This window comes from Puma concolor, chromosome A2, assembly GCF_028749965.1.
Source record: "Puma concolor isolate L17-30 chromosome A2, mPumCon1.1.hap2, whole genome shotgun sequence".
Taxonomy (NCBI): Eukaryota; Metazoa; Chordata; class Mammalia; order Carnivora; family Felidae; genus Puma; species Puma concolor.
The window spans coordinates 19,450,046-19,466,192 of NC_141668.1; the positions used below are offsets into that span (position 1 = coordinate 19,450,046).

Here is a 16,147-nt window from a genome sequence, read left to right on the forward strand (position 1 = left end):
GGGTAACAGAAGTGACTGTGCCATGTATATCTCATCATCCTGGAGGTCAGCTTGGGTTTCTTCACGTGACAGCTTCAGGGTTCTGAATGAAGACAAGCTCCATAGTGCCCAGGCTTCTCAGGTGTCTGCTTGTTTCACTTTCCCGGGATCCCAATGGCTGAGCCCAGAATCAGGTGGGGGGTCATTCAATGTTTCATGGCAAAGGAGCATGGATGGATGGATACAGGAGACAAGAAGAATTTATGGCCATTTTTACAATCTATAAGACTATTGCCAATTGGGGTAAACAGCAGCAGATGTTCTAGCACTGGGTGCCCAACAACATCGCTGGGAACTACAGCATCTGTGCCCAATAGCAGGGTCATTGGAGACCTTGCTAGAGCCATCCCACACTGTGCTTTGGGGGTGTTACTCTCAGCTGGGTGGCCTTCCAAACTTAGCTCTCTGGCCTTGCCCAAAAGTCTGTGAGGCACTTGATATCCTTTAACAAATTCCTGTTTTGTTTAGACTAGCTAGAGTGGTTTCTACTGTTTCTGATTGAGGATCCTGACACAATATAGTTTTCTGAGGTTGGAGGGCTGTGGCTTTAAATATCCCCTACTGAAGAAGGCACAATTTTTGCTTTAGTTTTTGGCAAATATAATGTTTAGTGTACCTATTTCTGTGTACGTATTCAAATAATCCAGTTAGGCTTTGATACACAAGCTCTGGAGTCCCCAAATATCAGAGCAGGTGGTCTGAGGAAAGAAGGAAAGAAAACTCTGTTTCTCTCGCTGAGAAAAGCAAACACTTAAATTTTGTGTAAAAAATCAAAGCTCTCTAGCTCCACTCAGTGTTCTCTTGTACTTATGTGGCACCGTAGTATTTTGTAAGAGAGTGAAAATAAAATTTGCTCATTGTGGCTTCATTGGATGATCTTATTCTTTGGCCACTTTTAGATGGACACCTCAATTTAAAATTTCTTTCAAACTACAAACCATATGGAATAGTGACCAAGAGCATGGGCTATAGAGAGTTCTGGATTTGAATCCTGCAGCAGCTATATACCAGCTTTGTGACTTTGGGCCCGTTACTCAGCTTTTCTCAGGCTCCTCTGTAAGATCTTAAGAAGATCTATGACCAGGCTCAATTTGCATTGGAGAATCATCTTTGGGAATACTTGTGTGATAAAATTTAAAATCGAGATTTTAAATATGGTACTTTTGCTACTTTTGCATGACTTTGACAGTCATAAAAATAGTCATCATCATTTTCATTTCATTGTGATGCTTGTCATGACATCATTTCCAGAAGTGGTACATTTGGAAGTATAGAAGTCTTCCTCTTAAGCTCTTTCTTATATTGTGATAAAAAATATGACATTAAATTTACCAATGTAACCATTTTTAAGTGTACAGTTAAGTATATTCACATTGGTGTGAAGATCCCTAAAACTTTTTCAACTTGCAAAACTGGAACTCTGTAAGCATTAAATACTAATTCCCCCTTGCCTTTGGCAACGACTTTTCTATTTCTTGCTTGTATGATTTTGACTACTTTAGATACTTCATATGATGGAATCACCAATATTTGTCTTTTTGTGACTGGCTTATTTCTCTTAGCATAATGTCCTTGAGGTTCATCTATGTTGCAGCATGTGACAGAACTTTCTTCTTTTTTTTTTTTTTTTAATTTTTTTTTTCAACGTTTATTCACTTTTGGGACAGAGAGAGACAGAGCATGAACGGGCGAGGGGCAGAGAGAGAGGGAGACACAGAATCGGAAACAGGCTCCAGGCTCTGAGGCATCAGCCCAGAGCCCGACGCGGGGCTCAAACCCACAGACCGCAAGATCGTGACCTGGCTGAAGTCGACGCTTAACCGACTGCACCACCCAGGCGCCCCGAACTTTCTTCTTTTTTAAGGCTACATAATATTCCATTGTATGTATATTTCACATTTTCTTTATCCATTCATTTGTCAATGGACATTTGGTTTGCTTCCATCTCTTGGCTATTTTGAATAATGTTGCAGTGGACAGGTGTGTAAATATCTCTTCAATATCCTGGTTTGAATTCTTTGGGATATATATCTAAAGTGGGATTTCTGGATCATATGGTAATGCTATTTTTAATTTTTTGAGGAACTTCTAGTTTTCCATAATGGCTGCACCATTTTACATCCCCACCAACGTGCCTAAGAGTTCCAATTTTTGTGCATCCTTGCCAACACTTGTTATTTTCTGTTCTTTTGATAGTGGCCATTCTAATGGATATGTAGTTTTGATTACTTTGATTTGCATTTCTCTTATAATTCGTGATGTTGAGTATCTTTTCATATATGTGTTGGGCATTTGTATATTATCTTTGGAGAATTGTTTATTTGAGTCCTTTGCCCATTTTTAAATTGGGTTATTTTTTGTTGTTGTTGAGTTGTAGAAGTTCCTTGCATATTCTTCATATAACCTCTTATATCTATGATTTGCAAATATTTTCTCCCATTCTGTAGGTTGCCTTTTCACTCTGTTGAGTGTTTCCTTTGATGCATAGAAGTTTTCACATTCGATATAGCTCCATATGCCTATTTTTGCTTTTGTTGCCTGTGCCTTTAGTATCATACCAAAGAAATCATTGCCAAGTCCAATGTCCTAAATCTTTACCCCTATGTTTTCTTTTAAGAGTTTCATAGTTTTGGTTTTATGGTTAGGTTTTTAATCCATTTTGAGCTAATTTTTATGTGGTGTAAGGTAAGATCCAACTTAATTCTTTTGTACATGGATATCCAGTTTTCCCAGTACCATTTGAAGAGACTGTCCCTTCCTTATTGTGTAGTCTTGGCATCTTTATCAAAAATCATTTGACCATATTATGCAAAGGTTTATTTATGGACTCTGTATTCTGTTCCATTGGTCTCTACATATGTTTTTATGCCACTCCTACACAGTCTTGATTACTGTTGCTTTGTAGTATGTTTTGAAATCAAGCAGTGTGAGGCCTCCAACTTCACTCTTCTTTTTCAAGATTGCTTTGGCTATTCAGGGTCTCTTGAGATTCATTTTTAGGATATTTTATTCTATCCCTGAAAAGAATGCCATTGGGATTTTGATAAGAATTGCACTGAATCTGTAGATAACTTTGGGTAGTATGAACATTTTAACAATATTAAGTCTTCTAATCCATGAGCACAGAATGTCTTTCCATCTATTTGTATCTTCTTCATTTCTTTTAGCAATGTTTTGGAGTATTCAGTGTACAGGATTTTCATCTTGTTGGTTAAATTTATTCCTAAGTATTTTATTCTTTTTGATGTTACACTAAATGAGCTTGTTTTCTTGTCTTTTCAGATTGGTCATTGTTAGTACACAGAACCACAACTGAGTTTTGTTTACTGATTTTCTATCCTGTAACTTTGTTAAAATAATTTAAGTTTTTTCGTGAAATTTTTAGGGTTTCTGACATATAAAATTATGTCATTTGTGAAAAAGATATAATTTTACTTTTTCCTTTCCAATTTGTTGTGTTTTTGTTTTTTGTTTTTTGGCATCAGAGTAATGCTGGCCTCATAGAATGAGTTTGAAAATATTCCCTCATCTTCAATTCTTTGGAAAAGCTTAAGAAGGATTGGTATTAATTCTTCTTTAAATGTTTGGCAGAATTCTCCAGTGAAGCCTCTGGTCCTAGACTTTCTTTTGTTGGGAGGCTTTTGATTACTGCTTCAATCTCCTTACTAGTTATAAGTCTATTCTGATCTTTTAATTTCTTATGATTCAGTGTTGGTAGGTTATATGTTTCTAGGAATGTATCCATTTCTTCCAGGTTATCCAATTTGTTGGCATATAATTGTTCATGGTGGTCTGTTAGAATCTTTTTGATTTCTGTGACATCAATTATAATGTCCCTTCTTTCATTTCTAATTTTGTTTTTTGAGTCTCAACTCTTTTTCTCTTTGTCTAGGTAAGGACTTGTCAATTTTGTTGATATTAAAAAAAATCTTGGTTTTGTTAATTTTTCTATTGCTTCTATTCTCTATTCCATGTATCTGTGCTCCAATATTTATTATTTCCTTCTTTCTGCTAACTCTTGGTTTAAATTTTTCTTCCTTTTGTAGTTCCTTGGGATGCAAAATTAGGATGTTGATTTGAGATCCTTCCTCTTTTTAATGTAAGCGTTTGCCACTATAAACTTTCTTCTTAGTATTGCTTTTACTATATTCCATCTGTTTTGGTATGTTGTTTTTTCATTTTATCTCCAGATTTCATTTCTACTAAATCCCCTTGTGATTTCTTCTTTGAATCACTAATTGTTTAAAGTGAATTATTTATTTCCATATTTTAGATGATTTTCCTGTTTTCTTTCTGCTATTGATTCCTAGTTTCATTTCATGTGGTCAAAGGAGATCTTTATATGATTTCAATATTCTTAACTTTGTTAAGGCTTGATTTGTGGCTTAACATGTGGTCTTTCTTGAAGAATATTCTATGTGCACTTGAGAAGAATGCGTATTCTGCTGTTTTGGGGTGCGGTGTTTTGTATATGTCTGTTAGATCCAACTGGTTTAATTGCTCTGTTCAAATCTTCTGTTTTTCCTTGTTGATCTGTCTAGTTGTTCTATCATAACTTAAGAGGAGGTATTAAACTCTCCTACTGTTGTGGTATTGCTGTCCATTTCTCCCTTCAGTTCCTCAACAATTATATATTTGGAAGCCTTAATCTCTCTTTAAATGTGATAGGATTTACAGTTCTCAAGGGGATCATATTTCACAAGAGTGGAATGTAAATGCTGCCTTGGGGAGACTATATGCTCAAATGAGTGAAGCTCTTTTTTTTTTTTTAATGTTTATTTATTTTGAGAGAAAGAGAGAGAGAGAGCATGAGCAGGAGAGGGGCAGAGAGAAAAGGAGAGAGAATCCCAAACAGTTCCATGCTCGGGGCAGAACTTGTTGCAGGGCTCAATCTCTTGGTGGGATCATGACCTAAGCTGAAATCAAGAGTTAACCAACTCTTAAAAGAGTTAACCAACTGAGCCATCCAGATGCCCCTGGCTGAAGCTCTTTATGGCAAGAATAGCTTGGGCCATTGGACCACTCTTTTGCTTAGAAAACTTTCTATATCTCCCATACCTCTCACCATGGCCCAATGTGACTTTTGTCTACTTCTCTAATCCCATCCCATGAGACTTCACTACTCATTACTGTGCAAAGCTACCCTGACCTCAGCTATTATTTTTTGACAACCTTTTCTGCCTTAGCACTGACACATGCATATGTGTACATGCACACACACACACCACACACACACACACACACACACACAGATAGATATACACACTGCCTCATTCAAGGTATAGTACATATGAAATATTTTCAGAGAAGACTTCCATAACCATTCTTTTATTTATTGATTTATTTTTATTTTAGAGAGAGGGAGAGAGAGCAAATTGGGGAGAAGGGGAGAGGGAGAGAGGGAGAGGGAGAGAAAATCTTAAGCAGGCTCCAAGCTCAGCATGGAACCTGATGTGGGGCTCAATCCCATGACCCTGGGATCATGACCTGAGCCAAAATCAAGAGTCGGGATGCTCAACTGACTGAGCCACCCAGGTGCCCCTCCATAACCATTCTCGATGTTTGGTGGCTTTCAATCATGTGAAATGGCTTCACATATTTTTATTTTTTTATTTTTGTTTTGAAGGTATATTTATCAAGTTATATAAAACATACAAAATATTTTATGTAAGTTTGCTAGCTTGATTGGTATTTTAAAATAGACAAGTAGCATGTGGGCCACCATTATGCTCTTGTATCAAACCTCACGCATATTCAAGATGGGCCTGTAGGGAAGTTAAATAAACAGAATTATTTATTATAGCAGAATAATAGCTTTCAACAAAGCACCTAATTCTTTTCCCTGTGGGACATTTAAGTTCTATCCAAATGATGGAACAATATTTATCCATATAATAAGATTGCTTGAAGACTATGAACCATGGAGGAATGTTTATGATTAAAAAAGCACAATGGAATGTAAATTAAGGCTATATGAAAAATACATACGGAAAGAAATAAATGAAATAGTTCTCAGGATGGTAGGATTAAGGAATCTTCTCTACTTATTTTCAAACTATTTATACTGCTACACTTAGCTCTATAATTTGAATAAAAAGCAAGAACACAGATCGTTAACCCGTTCCCACACTATTATGGCTGCTGCCAATGGAGAAACGCTTTGAGCTGTCAGGCAACTTGGCCTCCCTTGGCTTTCTGTCTGCCAGCAGCAGGGTTTCTACTTTTGCTCTTGTGGATATAGTGGGAAGACAGCCACAGAGGGCTGTACAGATTAGGATCAAATATCTGCTAGACAAGAAATAATCTAAAGAATCTATAAAAATGGATAGTTCAGGACTCAAGGGGAATACATTTTTGGAATTTTGGAGAATAAGTTTGCATGACTTTGTCTGGCACCAACTTCATGAGGTGGAGGACTTAGGATTCATTCAGTTCTCTTGCCAGGGAAGAGAAGGGACAAGGGGACACATGAGGTCCAGCATAGGTAAGTCAGGGACTCTAAGGGAGCCTAAGCATCCTGAGGGATGAGCCGATACTATGCAGGCAATGAAAAAAGGTAAGGTGGGTGGGTGATAGAAGAGAGACAATGAATGAGGGCAAAGGCAGAGCCTTTAAAAAGTGCAGGTGTCCCTGAAAGTCTGCATCAAGCTCTGTGTGGCAGAGCTTTTGAATAGTCACCTGACAGATTTTTTGGAGAGGATTGGAGAAGAGTAAAATTAAGAGCAGGGAGATCAGTTTTTGAAACGTTTAAAGAGAGAAAAGCTGAGGATGTGACCCAAGGCCTGAGTAGTGGGGATAGAGGGGAGATGAATTTGAAAGGAATGAGGAAAGAGAATTACCAGGACTCTGTAACTGGTCAGAAGGAAAGCCAAGGATGGCAGCCAGGATGCTGGCTAAGCATCAGAGGGCATTGGTAGGACCAGTGTTACCAATCTCCAGAAACCAGCAAGGACTCAGTATTAGTTTATATTTTAGATTGAAATTATAAATTTATATTTATTTATGTCTGCCTCTTTCCCAGGTTACAATCCCACGGGGATCCATAATGTTTATACTTACATTTTATGTTTACATAGGCCAAGCTCTACAGTTACATTATTGGAAAAAGAAATCCCACAATCGATTCCAGGCCTCTTTGGGCATGACCTTTTATAAATGGAACTAGGTTTGCAGTCAAATCTAGAGGCATTTATGAATGAATACTGACCCCCAGTGTCTGGGTGCAGAAATAAACATTAAATAAGGATTAGAAAATAAAGATTATAAGATACCAAGCCTTCTGAGAGAGGACCTGGAATTGAAGCTACGGAACAAGTAACATTCCCTACAATGCCATTCAGAATCCTAATGTGCTTCAGAAATTAAAATGCCGACTAGCTAACTTATGGCTAATGACTGCCTGGAGAATTCTAATGGATGTTCTATAGGACAAGTGCCAGAATGGATGAAGTGGCCTCAATGCAAGTGGCCAATGGATGCATGGACTTTGCCCTCTCTGCTCCAAGGTCCAGTTTCAATTACTCCAAAGACTCTTCTCACTAAAAGGGAAATTTATGTAATGAATTTCACTAATAAAAACTCTACCTCTGATTCCCCACCAAGGTCAACATTATGTCAAATGAAGTTTCCTCTTCAAGTGGATGCAAGGCTGTACAGTTGGCGAACGTTCCCTTTTCAATAGCTGTGTGGCTAGAGTGAATTCATGAAAAATTCTTGAGTAAACTCTCTGCAGCAAAATAACTCCTTCAGGTGCTGCAGGTGCCTTATCGAGAAAGTGAGAAAATGACCATTTGACATTTTGGCCAATGGTTGCTCCAGTTACTGTCAGTCAGCATCTATCTTCTCCAGACTGGAAACCAGGTGCTGGCTCTTTGGAGACATGTTTATGTCACATTCTGGGCTATGCTGAAGTTTTTAAAAACTTGGCTTTGCAGAGAATTAAATGAACAGGTTGAGTGATAAAGCTGTCTTGATGGGTAGAGCTTCCTTCATGAAAACAGGATCTTTTTCATGAACCTTGTTTTTTGTTTTAAGTGAGAATAAACTTAAGGCTGACGTGGCCAATCGCAACATAAATAAGAGGCATATCTTTGGTACCAACACAACCCATTTACCTTTAGTTTGGGGCAATGAGAACCATTCATTGACCCTCAGCAGTCTTAGTAGAAGGATGCATAGAGGAACAGTAGAAACCCAGGCTGCTTCAGAATCACGTTTTCAACTGGGCTATGTCACTGAGTGACCCATGGGACACTTCCAAGGTGGCTGCTGCACAGAGCTCAAATTCAAGGGAATGTAGGCCCAAAGATTACATACAGTTTAGGAGCCAGACTGGTGACAGGAAGAAGGGATGCCACCCTAAGGCAGTAAAGGAGATTTACAAAGAAGGCTTTGCAACAGGAGAAAGAAATTCCATTTACTATTTGTTCGGCTACAAGGTAATGGCAATCATAATCCTGTTCCTGATTTGCTGTATCAACAGAAAAGCTGATTGTTGGTCTAACACCTAACTGTAGTGCCAAACATAACCGAAATAAAATGAGTGTGCGACTTACCTAAAGGACTGAGATTTCAAGTAGAGTAAAAAAGCACAGAAAGCAGTAGCCTTTATCCAGCTACTACACAGAGGTTGTTTCCGTTGCTGCTCTGTCAGTATTTTTTTCCTCCCGTCACCTTATTTTTCCTGGTTTCATTTTGAAAAATTTCAGACCTACAGAAAAGCTAGAAGAATAGTACCATAGTACAGTATTATACATTCTTTCCTTCAATTATAACATTTACTATGTTTGCGTTCTCTCTCTAAATATAGAGGGACAATTGTGTTGGCCTAATCATTTGAATGTGGGTTACAGACACGACACTTCACCCTTAAATGCTACAGACCCCAAATGTCCTTTATGACTTTTAACTTGAAAATATCCAATTGAAGTTCAAATGTTGAAGCCCTAGTCCACAGTGTGATGGGATTTGGAGGTGGGGCCTTTGGTAAGTACTTAGATTTACATGAGGTCATGAGGATAGATCCCTTGTGATGAGATTAGTGTCCTCGCCCTCCTTTCCTCTCTCCACCATGTGAGGAGAGCAAGAAGACATCTGTCTGAAAACCACGAGGGCCCCCATCAGGCACCAAATCTGCCAGTTCCTTGATCTTCGACGTCCCAGTCTCCAAGACTGTGATAAATGTCTGTTGTTGAAGCCACCTGGTCTGTGGTATTGTTATAGCAGCTTGAGTATACCAAGACAAATGTTCTATAATCCACTGTCCTTACTCTTGCCTTTAACTTCAAATTGTCCCAAATGTGGCCCTTGGGGCCAATTTTTGTGTCCCAGTAGTCTTCGGGCTATTTCTTCTTTTCTGATTTAAGATGTTCGAAGCTCATTTGGTACTTTATCTGTCCCAAACCTGCAATTGACCATTTTTGCAAACACCCTGGTTCTGTGGAATAGTAATTAGAAGGCAAACTCAGGAGGGTAGACGTGCTTATTATTACTAGGTTATTGATTCTAGGTCCTTTCAGAGGACAGGGACAGAGTTGGGGGCGAGAGGTGGGGAGGGGAGGGTGTTAGGGACAGGAAAACACACACACACACACACACACACACACACACACACACACACACACACGGTCATATAAATATCTCCAGTTCAAAACCAATAAAATAGCATTCCTCTTTATCTGCCTCCATGTTTTATCTCCCTTCTTCCGTAGGAAGCACCCTGATTTACAAGAACACCAACAGATTTGCTCATTTTTTAACATTTTCATCCTTAACGTCAGTCACCAAATCATCCTGCATCCTTCAGCAGAAGTCACACATAACAGATCAACAGGTCTCTAGACAGCAAACAGAGACAGTACAGACTATATACAAGCCCGACTCAAATTTGACGATTTAGCAATGGCTGCCGTTTGGTTTCTCTTCAGTACCAACAAAAGACAAAATTCGGAACAGATGATTGATGGCTTCGATTTTAACTGCGCAAAGACTACTTAAGCTGTTTTCTTTTTGAAATCTATCCTGTTTGATGTGTGGCGCATATTTCAGAATGATCCAGTGCGGTGGGGGAAGAGAGAGGGAAGATCTACATAACAGTGGTCATAAGCTAATGAGGTGGCAGTTGAGTGGCAGATGGGCGTATGAGTGTTCTTGGTACTATTTATTTTTTTAAACAATTTTTTTTGATGTTTATCTATTTTTGAGAGAGACAGAGTGCAAGCGGGGAGGGAAAGAGAGAGAAGGAGACACAATCTGCGGGAGGCTCCGAGCTCTGAGCTGTCAGCACAGAGCCTGATGCGGGGCTTGAACCCACGAACCGTGAGATCATGACCTGAGCCGAAGTCGGACGCTTAACCGACTGAGACACCCAGGCGCCCTTCTTTGTACTTTTTATACTCTCTGCTTTTATACTCTAAAGCATTCTAGAATAAAAATATTTTTTTTTGTTTTTGTTTATTTCATTTTAGAGAGAGGGAGAGAGGGTGAGAATGAGGAGAGGGACAGAGGGAGAGAGAGAGAGAATCTTAAATAGGCTCTATACTCAGTGCAGAATCCGGTGTGGTCAACCAACTGAGCCACCCAGGCATCCCTACAATAAAAAGATTTTTAAAAATGTATTCCTGTCAAATCAGAGTAAGTGGAAGCTTAAATGGCCAGCCTTTAACTTAAATAAGCCCTTGACTTAAATAAAAAGCAAGTAAGAGATATGTGGCTGTTTTACGTGTAAAGAGGCAGTGATGGGGACACTCTAGCTTACCTCTAGAAAACTGTCAAAGGAACTTACAGTTTTGGGCAACTTAAGGTCCCAATGTCTTAAAGGCTAGGCTACACAGCCAGATTATCCTCCAATAAGTAAAACATTACCAATTGCGGAAAAAGAATGACTTTCGTTCTGCCCATCATTCAGCCAAATGACTTTGTCATAAGAAGGAGATTCAACGATTAAAATATTCTTACATTTTGGATGTTTCATATTCCTCTTGGAATCGGTGGCTTAAATTCCCTTCACAGTCCAATGTGAAAACCCCCAGGCCACAGCATAACATGGCATCCACCAAAGCCAGACCTGCTGTGAGGCAAGGCACGATTTAATACAACAAGTGCTGTTATAAGTCAGCCAAAAACTTGCAAAATCCAATTATGCAAAACAGAAAAACAGGAAACATAATAAGGAACTGCAACCTTGAGGCAATTTTGGTATCTTTCTGAGGGAAAAAGAACATATGAAAGGCTTTCCAATTCCACCCACGTTGTTGCTAATGGCAAGATTTCATTCTTTTTGATCACTGAGTAATATTCCATTATGTATGGACACACACACACACACACACACACACACGCATGAACACCCTTTCTTTATCCATTCATCAGTTGATGGAACTAGAGTGTATTATGCTAAGTGAAAGAAGTTAGAAAGACAAACATCGTATGATTTCACTCATACGTAGAATTTGAGACACTCAGCAGATGAACATAGGGGAAGGGAAGGAAAAATAAAATGAAGACAGAGGGAGGCAAACCACAAGAGACTCTTAAATACACAGAACAAACTGAGGGTTGCTGGAGGGGAGGTGGGTGGGGGGATGGGCATTAAGGAGGGCACTTTTTGGGATGAGCCCTGGGTTCTACTCCTGAAATCATTATCACACTGTATGTTAACTAATTAGAATTTAAATAAATACATCATTAAAAGGAAAAGAAAGGCTTTCCAGGTAATAGGGAAGCTGAACTTTGAAAAGTCACTCTTGCTTATAAAAGCAAGAAAGTGAATGAAAAATGACACCAGGGATGATGAAACCTCTGTGTAGTAAAAGTGCTTCCCCTAACCGATTCGGTCAAAAGCAGGAAGGGGCTAGGGAAATAAAGAACTACAGCGACATGAGGGAAGAAGCAGGGAATTACCTGACTCTTCTCTCTTTTCTGGGGGTGGCAACATGACCAGGAGGGTTTCTACATTTGGCCACCAAATCGGCCAAGTGCTGCCCACCTGGGACTGGTTTTAACAGGCTCACACACTGACCACCCCACCCCCCCCCCCCCAAAAAAAAAATCCCCTCTAAAAGCTACAGGGCCTGGGGACGTTTCCCAGACTGGAAGACAAAGAACCACCACCCTATTGTGCACATGTGGTAACAGCATTTCCATCAAGGTGATCAAGCTCCAAGATGGGAAATAATCTACAAATCACAGGCAAAAAAATCTGGATGAGCTTGAGAGATAAACAGGTCTCATTTAGAAATCTTTCCTGCACATCTTATCAAAGAAAAATACATGACGTAATGCATTTTCATCCAAGGACGCTTTGTTGTCAGTGCTCAAATTAGCATTAGAGGATGTGAAAACCTCCGTTTTCTGAAGCAGAACTTGTGCTCTCTTAGAAAAAAAAGATTCTCGGTGTACTGGGATACAGCACTTGTGGAAAATTTATAACTTAAAGCCTGGGAGAAGCATCCTGCTGTGGCCCTTATCTTACCACACTTGCTGCACCCCGGGGGCAGTCAGTCATTCCAACCTGGGCAGAGGAGACGGGTCTAGCTGGCTTCAGGGCAAGTCCATCCTGGCAGCAGGCCGGGCTGCCCTCTCTAACAGCCAAATTTCTAGACAGGCTATCTGCCTTTACTTTCAAAGAAAAAAAAAATCCCCCTTTGTTTGGTCCCAGCTTCATAGAGAACAGAAGGTTGCCAAGATTAGGATGCAGGTTGGCCTTCAAGATTCGTACATCAAAAATTCTGGATGTGAGCCATGTGAAGAAAACAGCTACATTAGGCGGTCTAAGGACGAAGTGCTGGAATTGTTAAAAATAATTTTACCTGTCTTTAAAAAAATGGGGTGCCCGGCTGGCTCAGTCAGTATGGCATGCGACGCTTGATCTCGGTCGGGATTGTGTTTGAGCGCCATGTTGGGTGTAGAGTTTTATTTTTTTTTTTATTTTTTATTTTTTTTTTATTTTTGGGACAGAGAGAGGCAGAGCATGAACGGGGGAGGGGCAGAGAGAGAGGGAGACACAGAATCGGAAACAGGCTCCAGGCTCCGAGCCATCAGCCCAGAGCCTGACGCGGGGCTCGAACTCCCGGACCGCGAGATCGTGACCTGGCTGAAGTCGGACGCTCAACCGACTGCGCCACCCAGGTGCCCCGGGTGTAGAGTTTTAAAAATAGAATCTTTACAAAAAAAATAATTTAACATGAGGTTTTCATAAATGTCTCATTTATTTCAGCCAAGATCTCAAAAACAATACACCAAATTACATCAGAAAGTATCAGCAAAAATTATCCCTATCTTAGGAGATCTGCCAGATTCCCAAGTGACTGGTTGTGAGTGTCGCTTTGTGTGCAGAACCACATCATTCTGCCGGGGGCGCTCCCTGGAAGTGAACGAGGACAAGTGAAGGACAAGGGAAGAATCCAACTCTAGGGTCTTCAGCTGCATTAAGATACGGTCACCACTCGGGTTAGGAAATTCAGAAAATCCAGAGATGAAGCTGTTAAAGAATGGTCTGAGGTATAGCCTGGCCATAGGCTTGGAATTCTAGAAAGATCTGATCTCTGAATTCCAAAGAATATTATTTGGTTAAGTAAGTGGACTAAAATGAAGGGCTACAGCAGACACTACTGGTTCGTCAGAAATGTAAAGCATCCACATGCCATGTCCTGACACATCCCAGATGTGGCCAGCTGGGAGCACACCAGGGTCATCTCTTCTTCCCAGACATCTTTGTTCTAAAAAGTCTCAAAGAAAGGACCAAATGGAGACCAAGCAGTGGCAAGGGTTTTAGAATTAGTTTTCTTCCATTGCCATTTACTCTAAAATGGATACAAATAGACTAACCCACAAATGGAAAATCATGAAAAACTGATAAACAGCTACAGATTTTTTTCCATAACTTTGTCACTGAAATATATGTCCCTTGCCTTAAAATAAGGCAAGAGTTTGAAGAAACCGTGACTTATATACCCATGACATCTAAAAATATGATCTGGAAAACAGTATCATTGAGATTGATCAGCAACCATTTCTGTCCGTGGCCTACCCTAGCTGCTCTATGTCACATACTATAATCTTTTGCTCTCTGCTGATGAACAATAAATGTGTATGGCCAGCCCCAATGTACCATATTTTTCCTGCTCATGGGAATAAAATTACATGCATTATATTTTACCTTCCCCCTGACCCTGATGTTCAATTTATAGGGAATTAGGAGTGTCCATGCAATGAAATAGGTGCAACACTTTGAGAGTTACAGAAGATTTGAGCCAAAGACTAGTTTGGAGGCCTTTACCTAATGTTTATCAGTCACATGGAGATGCTTTGAGGAGATTCATTTGAGGTCACAGACCTTTAGTTTTAAGCAATTTTAAGTAACCAATGATTAAAGTTCAACAAAACAAAAGGAGAACATCAACAGCTATGGCTGTCGACACGTTGCTAATCCCAGCAGCCAAAGGGGAATCCTACCAACTGTCAAAGAAAGGATGTCTCTGGTCTAGAGACAAGGCAAAGTGCCTTACTGTTTGTTGTTGGCTTTCTTGGAGGAATCCATCGGTGATTTCTCCCATTTAATGGGCCTCTGGTTTTAACTAGCAAAGCATCCCTTTTCCTAGAGGAGAAGACTAGTAATAAATACTTAAGTAGAGCATATTATCTAATATACCTTACTATCATCCCAGAAAGTCTCAGTAAATATAAAAGTGAACTACCTATTGGAATAAGTAGTGTCTGTCAATAGTGACTCAATAATGATTTATTAAATGATGAATACCTTAAACTTCACCTCTACTTGTTACTCTCTCATCTTAGACGCTCAGGACCTTGATTAAGCCCCACTGGTTACCAATTAGCCCCATGAATGACTAATTCAAACAGGACTAGCAAGAGAGTTCTCATCAGACTTATGACAAAGCGCTCAGGCATCCTAAATCTTTTATCTGGGCAATAACATTTACCGAGTTACCTTATAAACTCTATCCCATTGACTAGTTCTGGAAAAATCAGGGGAAAAAAAAGAGAGGGAGATCAGCACCCACAAAATACTGCATGCCACTTCCTTTGCAGCTATTCCTAGCAAGTAAATGGGAAAGCTTTCATTTTTCAACTCGTTTTTTCACTTTTCCTTGATCCTCTACTTTCTTAATGGCGGCTTGGATAGCCTCTTGGTCGCCCAGGAACTGGTGAGGCCCAACAGCATGCAGGTTCTCATCCAGTTCCAGGAGAATGGGCACTCCAGTGGGAAGAGTAATGTTGATAATGTCTTCGTCGGAGATACCTGTAGATTGGGAGAGGAAGGGACAAAGCATTAAAGACAACAAAGGAAGTAGTTCCGTTCGGTTGTTTCACTGCACATTTATTGAGTCCCATATTAGTGGCATGTCTGGAACCACTCCAGATACGGTAAGGGATTCTAGCTATAGTTCCTAGAAGTATAAAAACTTCTCAGAAATTTAAAAAAAAAAAAAAAAAAGCTTAGACAGAGATTCGCATCATATTAAATTTTAGGATAGTAGATACCCTTCAGGGCAACCTGTTGTTCCTTCATGTTTCCTATCTAAATCTTGTACATGAGCCATCATAGTAGCATAATAGCCAAAAAGTGGATACATCCTAAATGTCCATTAATTGATGAATGGATAAATTAACTATAGTAATTGCGGTATACCCATACAATGGAACATTATTTAGCAATAAAAAAAGAAGTGCTTAATACATGCTAAACATTGATGACCCCTGAAAACATTATGCTAATGAAAGAAGCCAGTCATAAAGGACGGCATGTTGTAGGATTCCATTTATATAGGAAAATCTAGTGTGAGAAAAATAGATTAGTGATTGCCTAGGGCTAGAGAGAATGAGGAAATGGGGAAGTGACAGTTAAGTATAGGGTTACTTTTGGGACTAATGAAAATGTTCCAAAATTGACTGTGGTGATAGATGGGCAATTCTGTACACATACTAAAAGCCACTGAACTGTACATTATGTAAATTATATCTCAAGAAAGCTGTTAAAAAATACTAAACAGATCCAGAGAAGTTAAATTAAATTTCTCAAATCACAAGACTGATAAGGCAATCACACTGCACCTGGTTTTCTTATTCCCAAATCCCAGGATTTCAA

At 39.5% G+C, this 16,147-nt stretch overlaps 1 protein-coding gene across 3 annotated transcripts in view; it reads right to left on the reverse strand.

Annotated features, from left to right (window-relative positions):
* Positions 1 to 13,228: 13,228 nt before the first annotated feature.
* BPGM (bisphosphoglycerate mutase) overlaps positions 13,229 to 16,147 on the reverse strand; it is a 30,856-nt gene continuing 27,937 nt past the window's right edge. For all 3 annotated transcript variants that reach the window (XM_086689681.1, XM_025929624.2, XM_086689688.1), the window contains one exon: positions 13,229 to 15,301. In XM_086689681.1, coding sequence (XP_086545807.1) covers positions 15,120 to 15,301 — 182 coding nt within the window. In that variant the 3' untranslated portion in view covers positions 13,229 to 15,119. The remainder of the gene's footprint in view (positions 15,302 to 16,147) is intronic.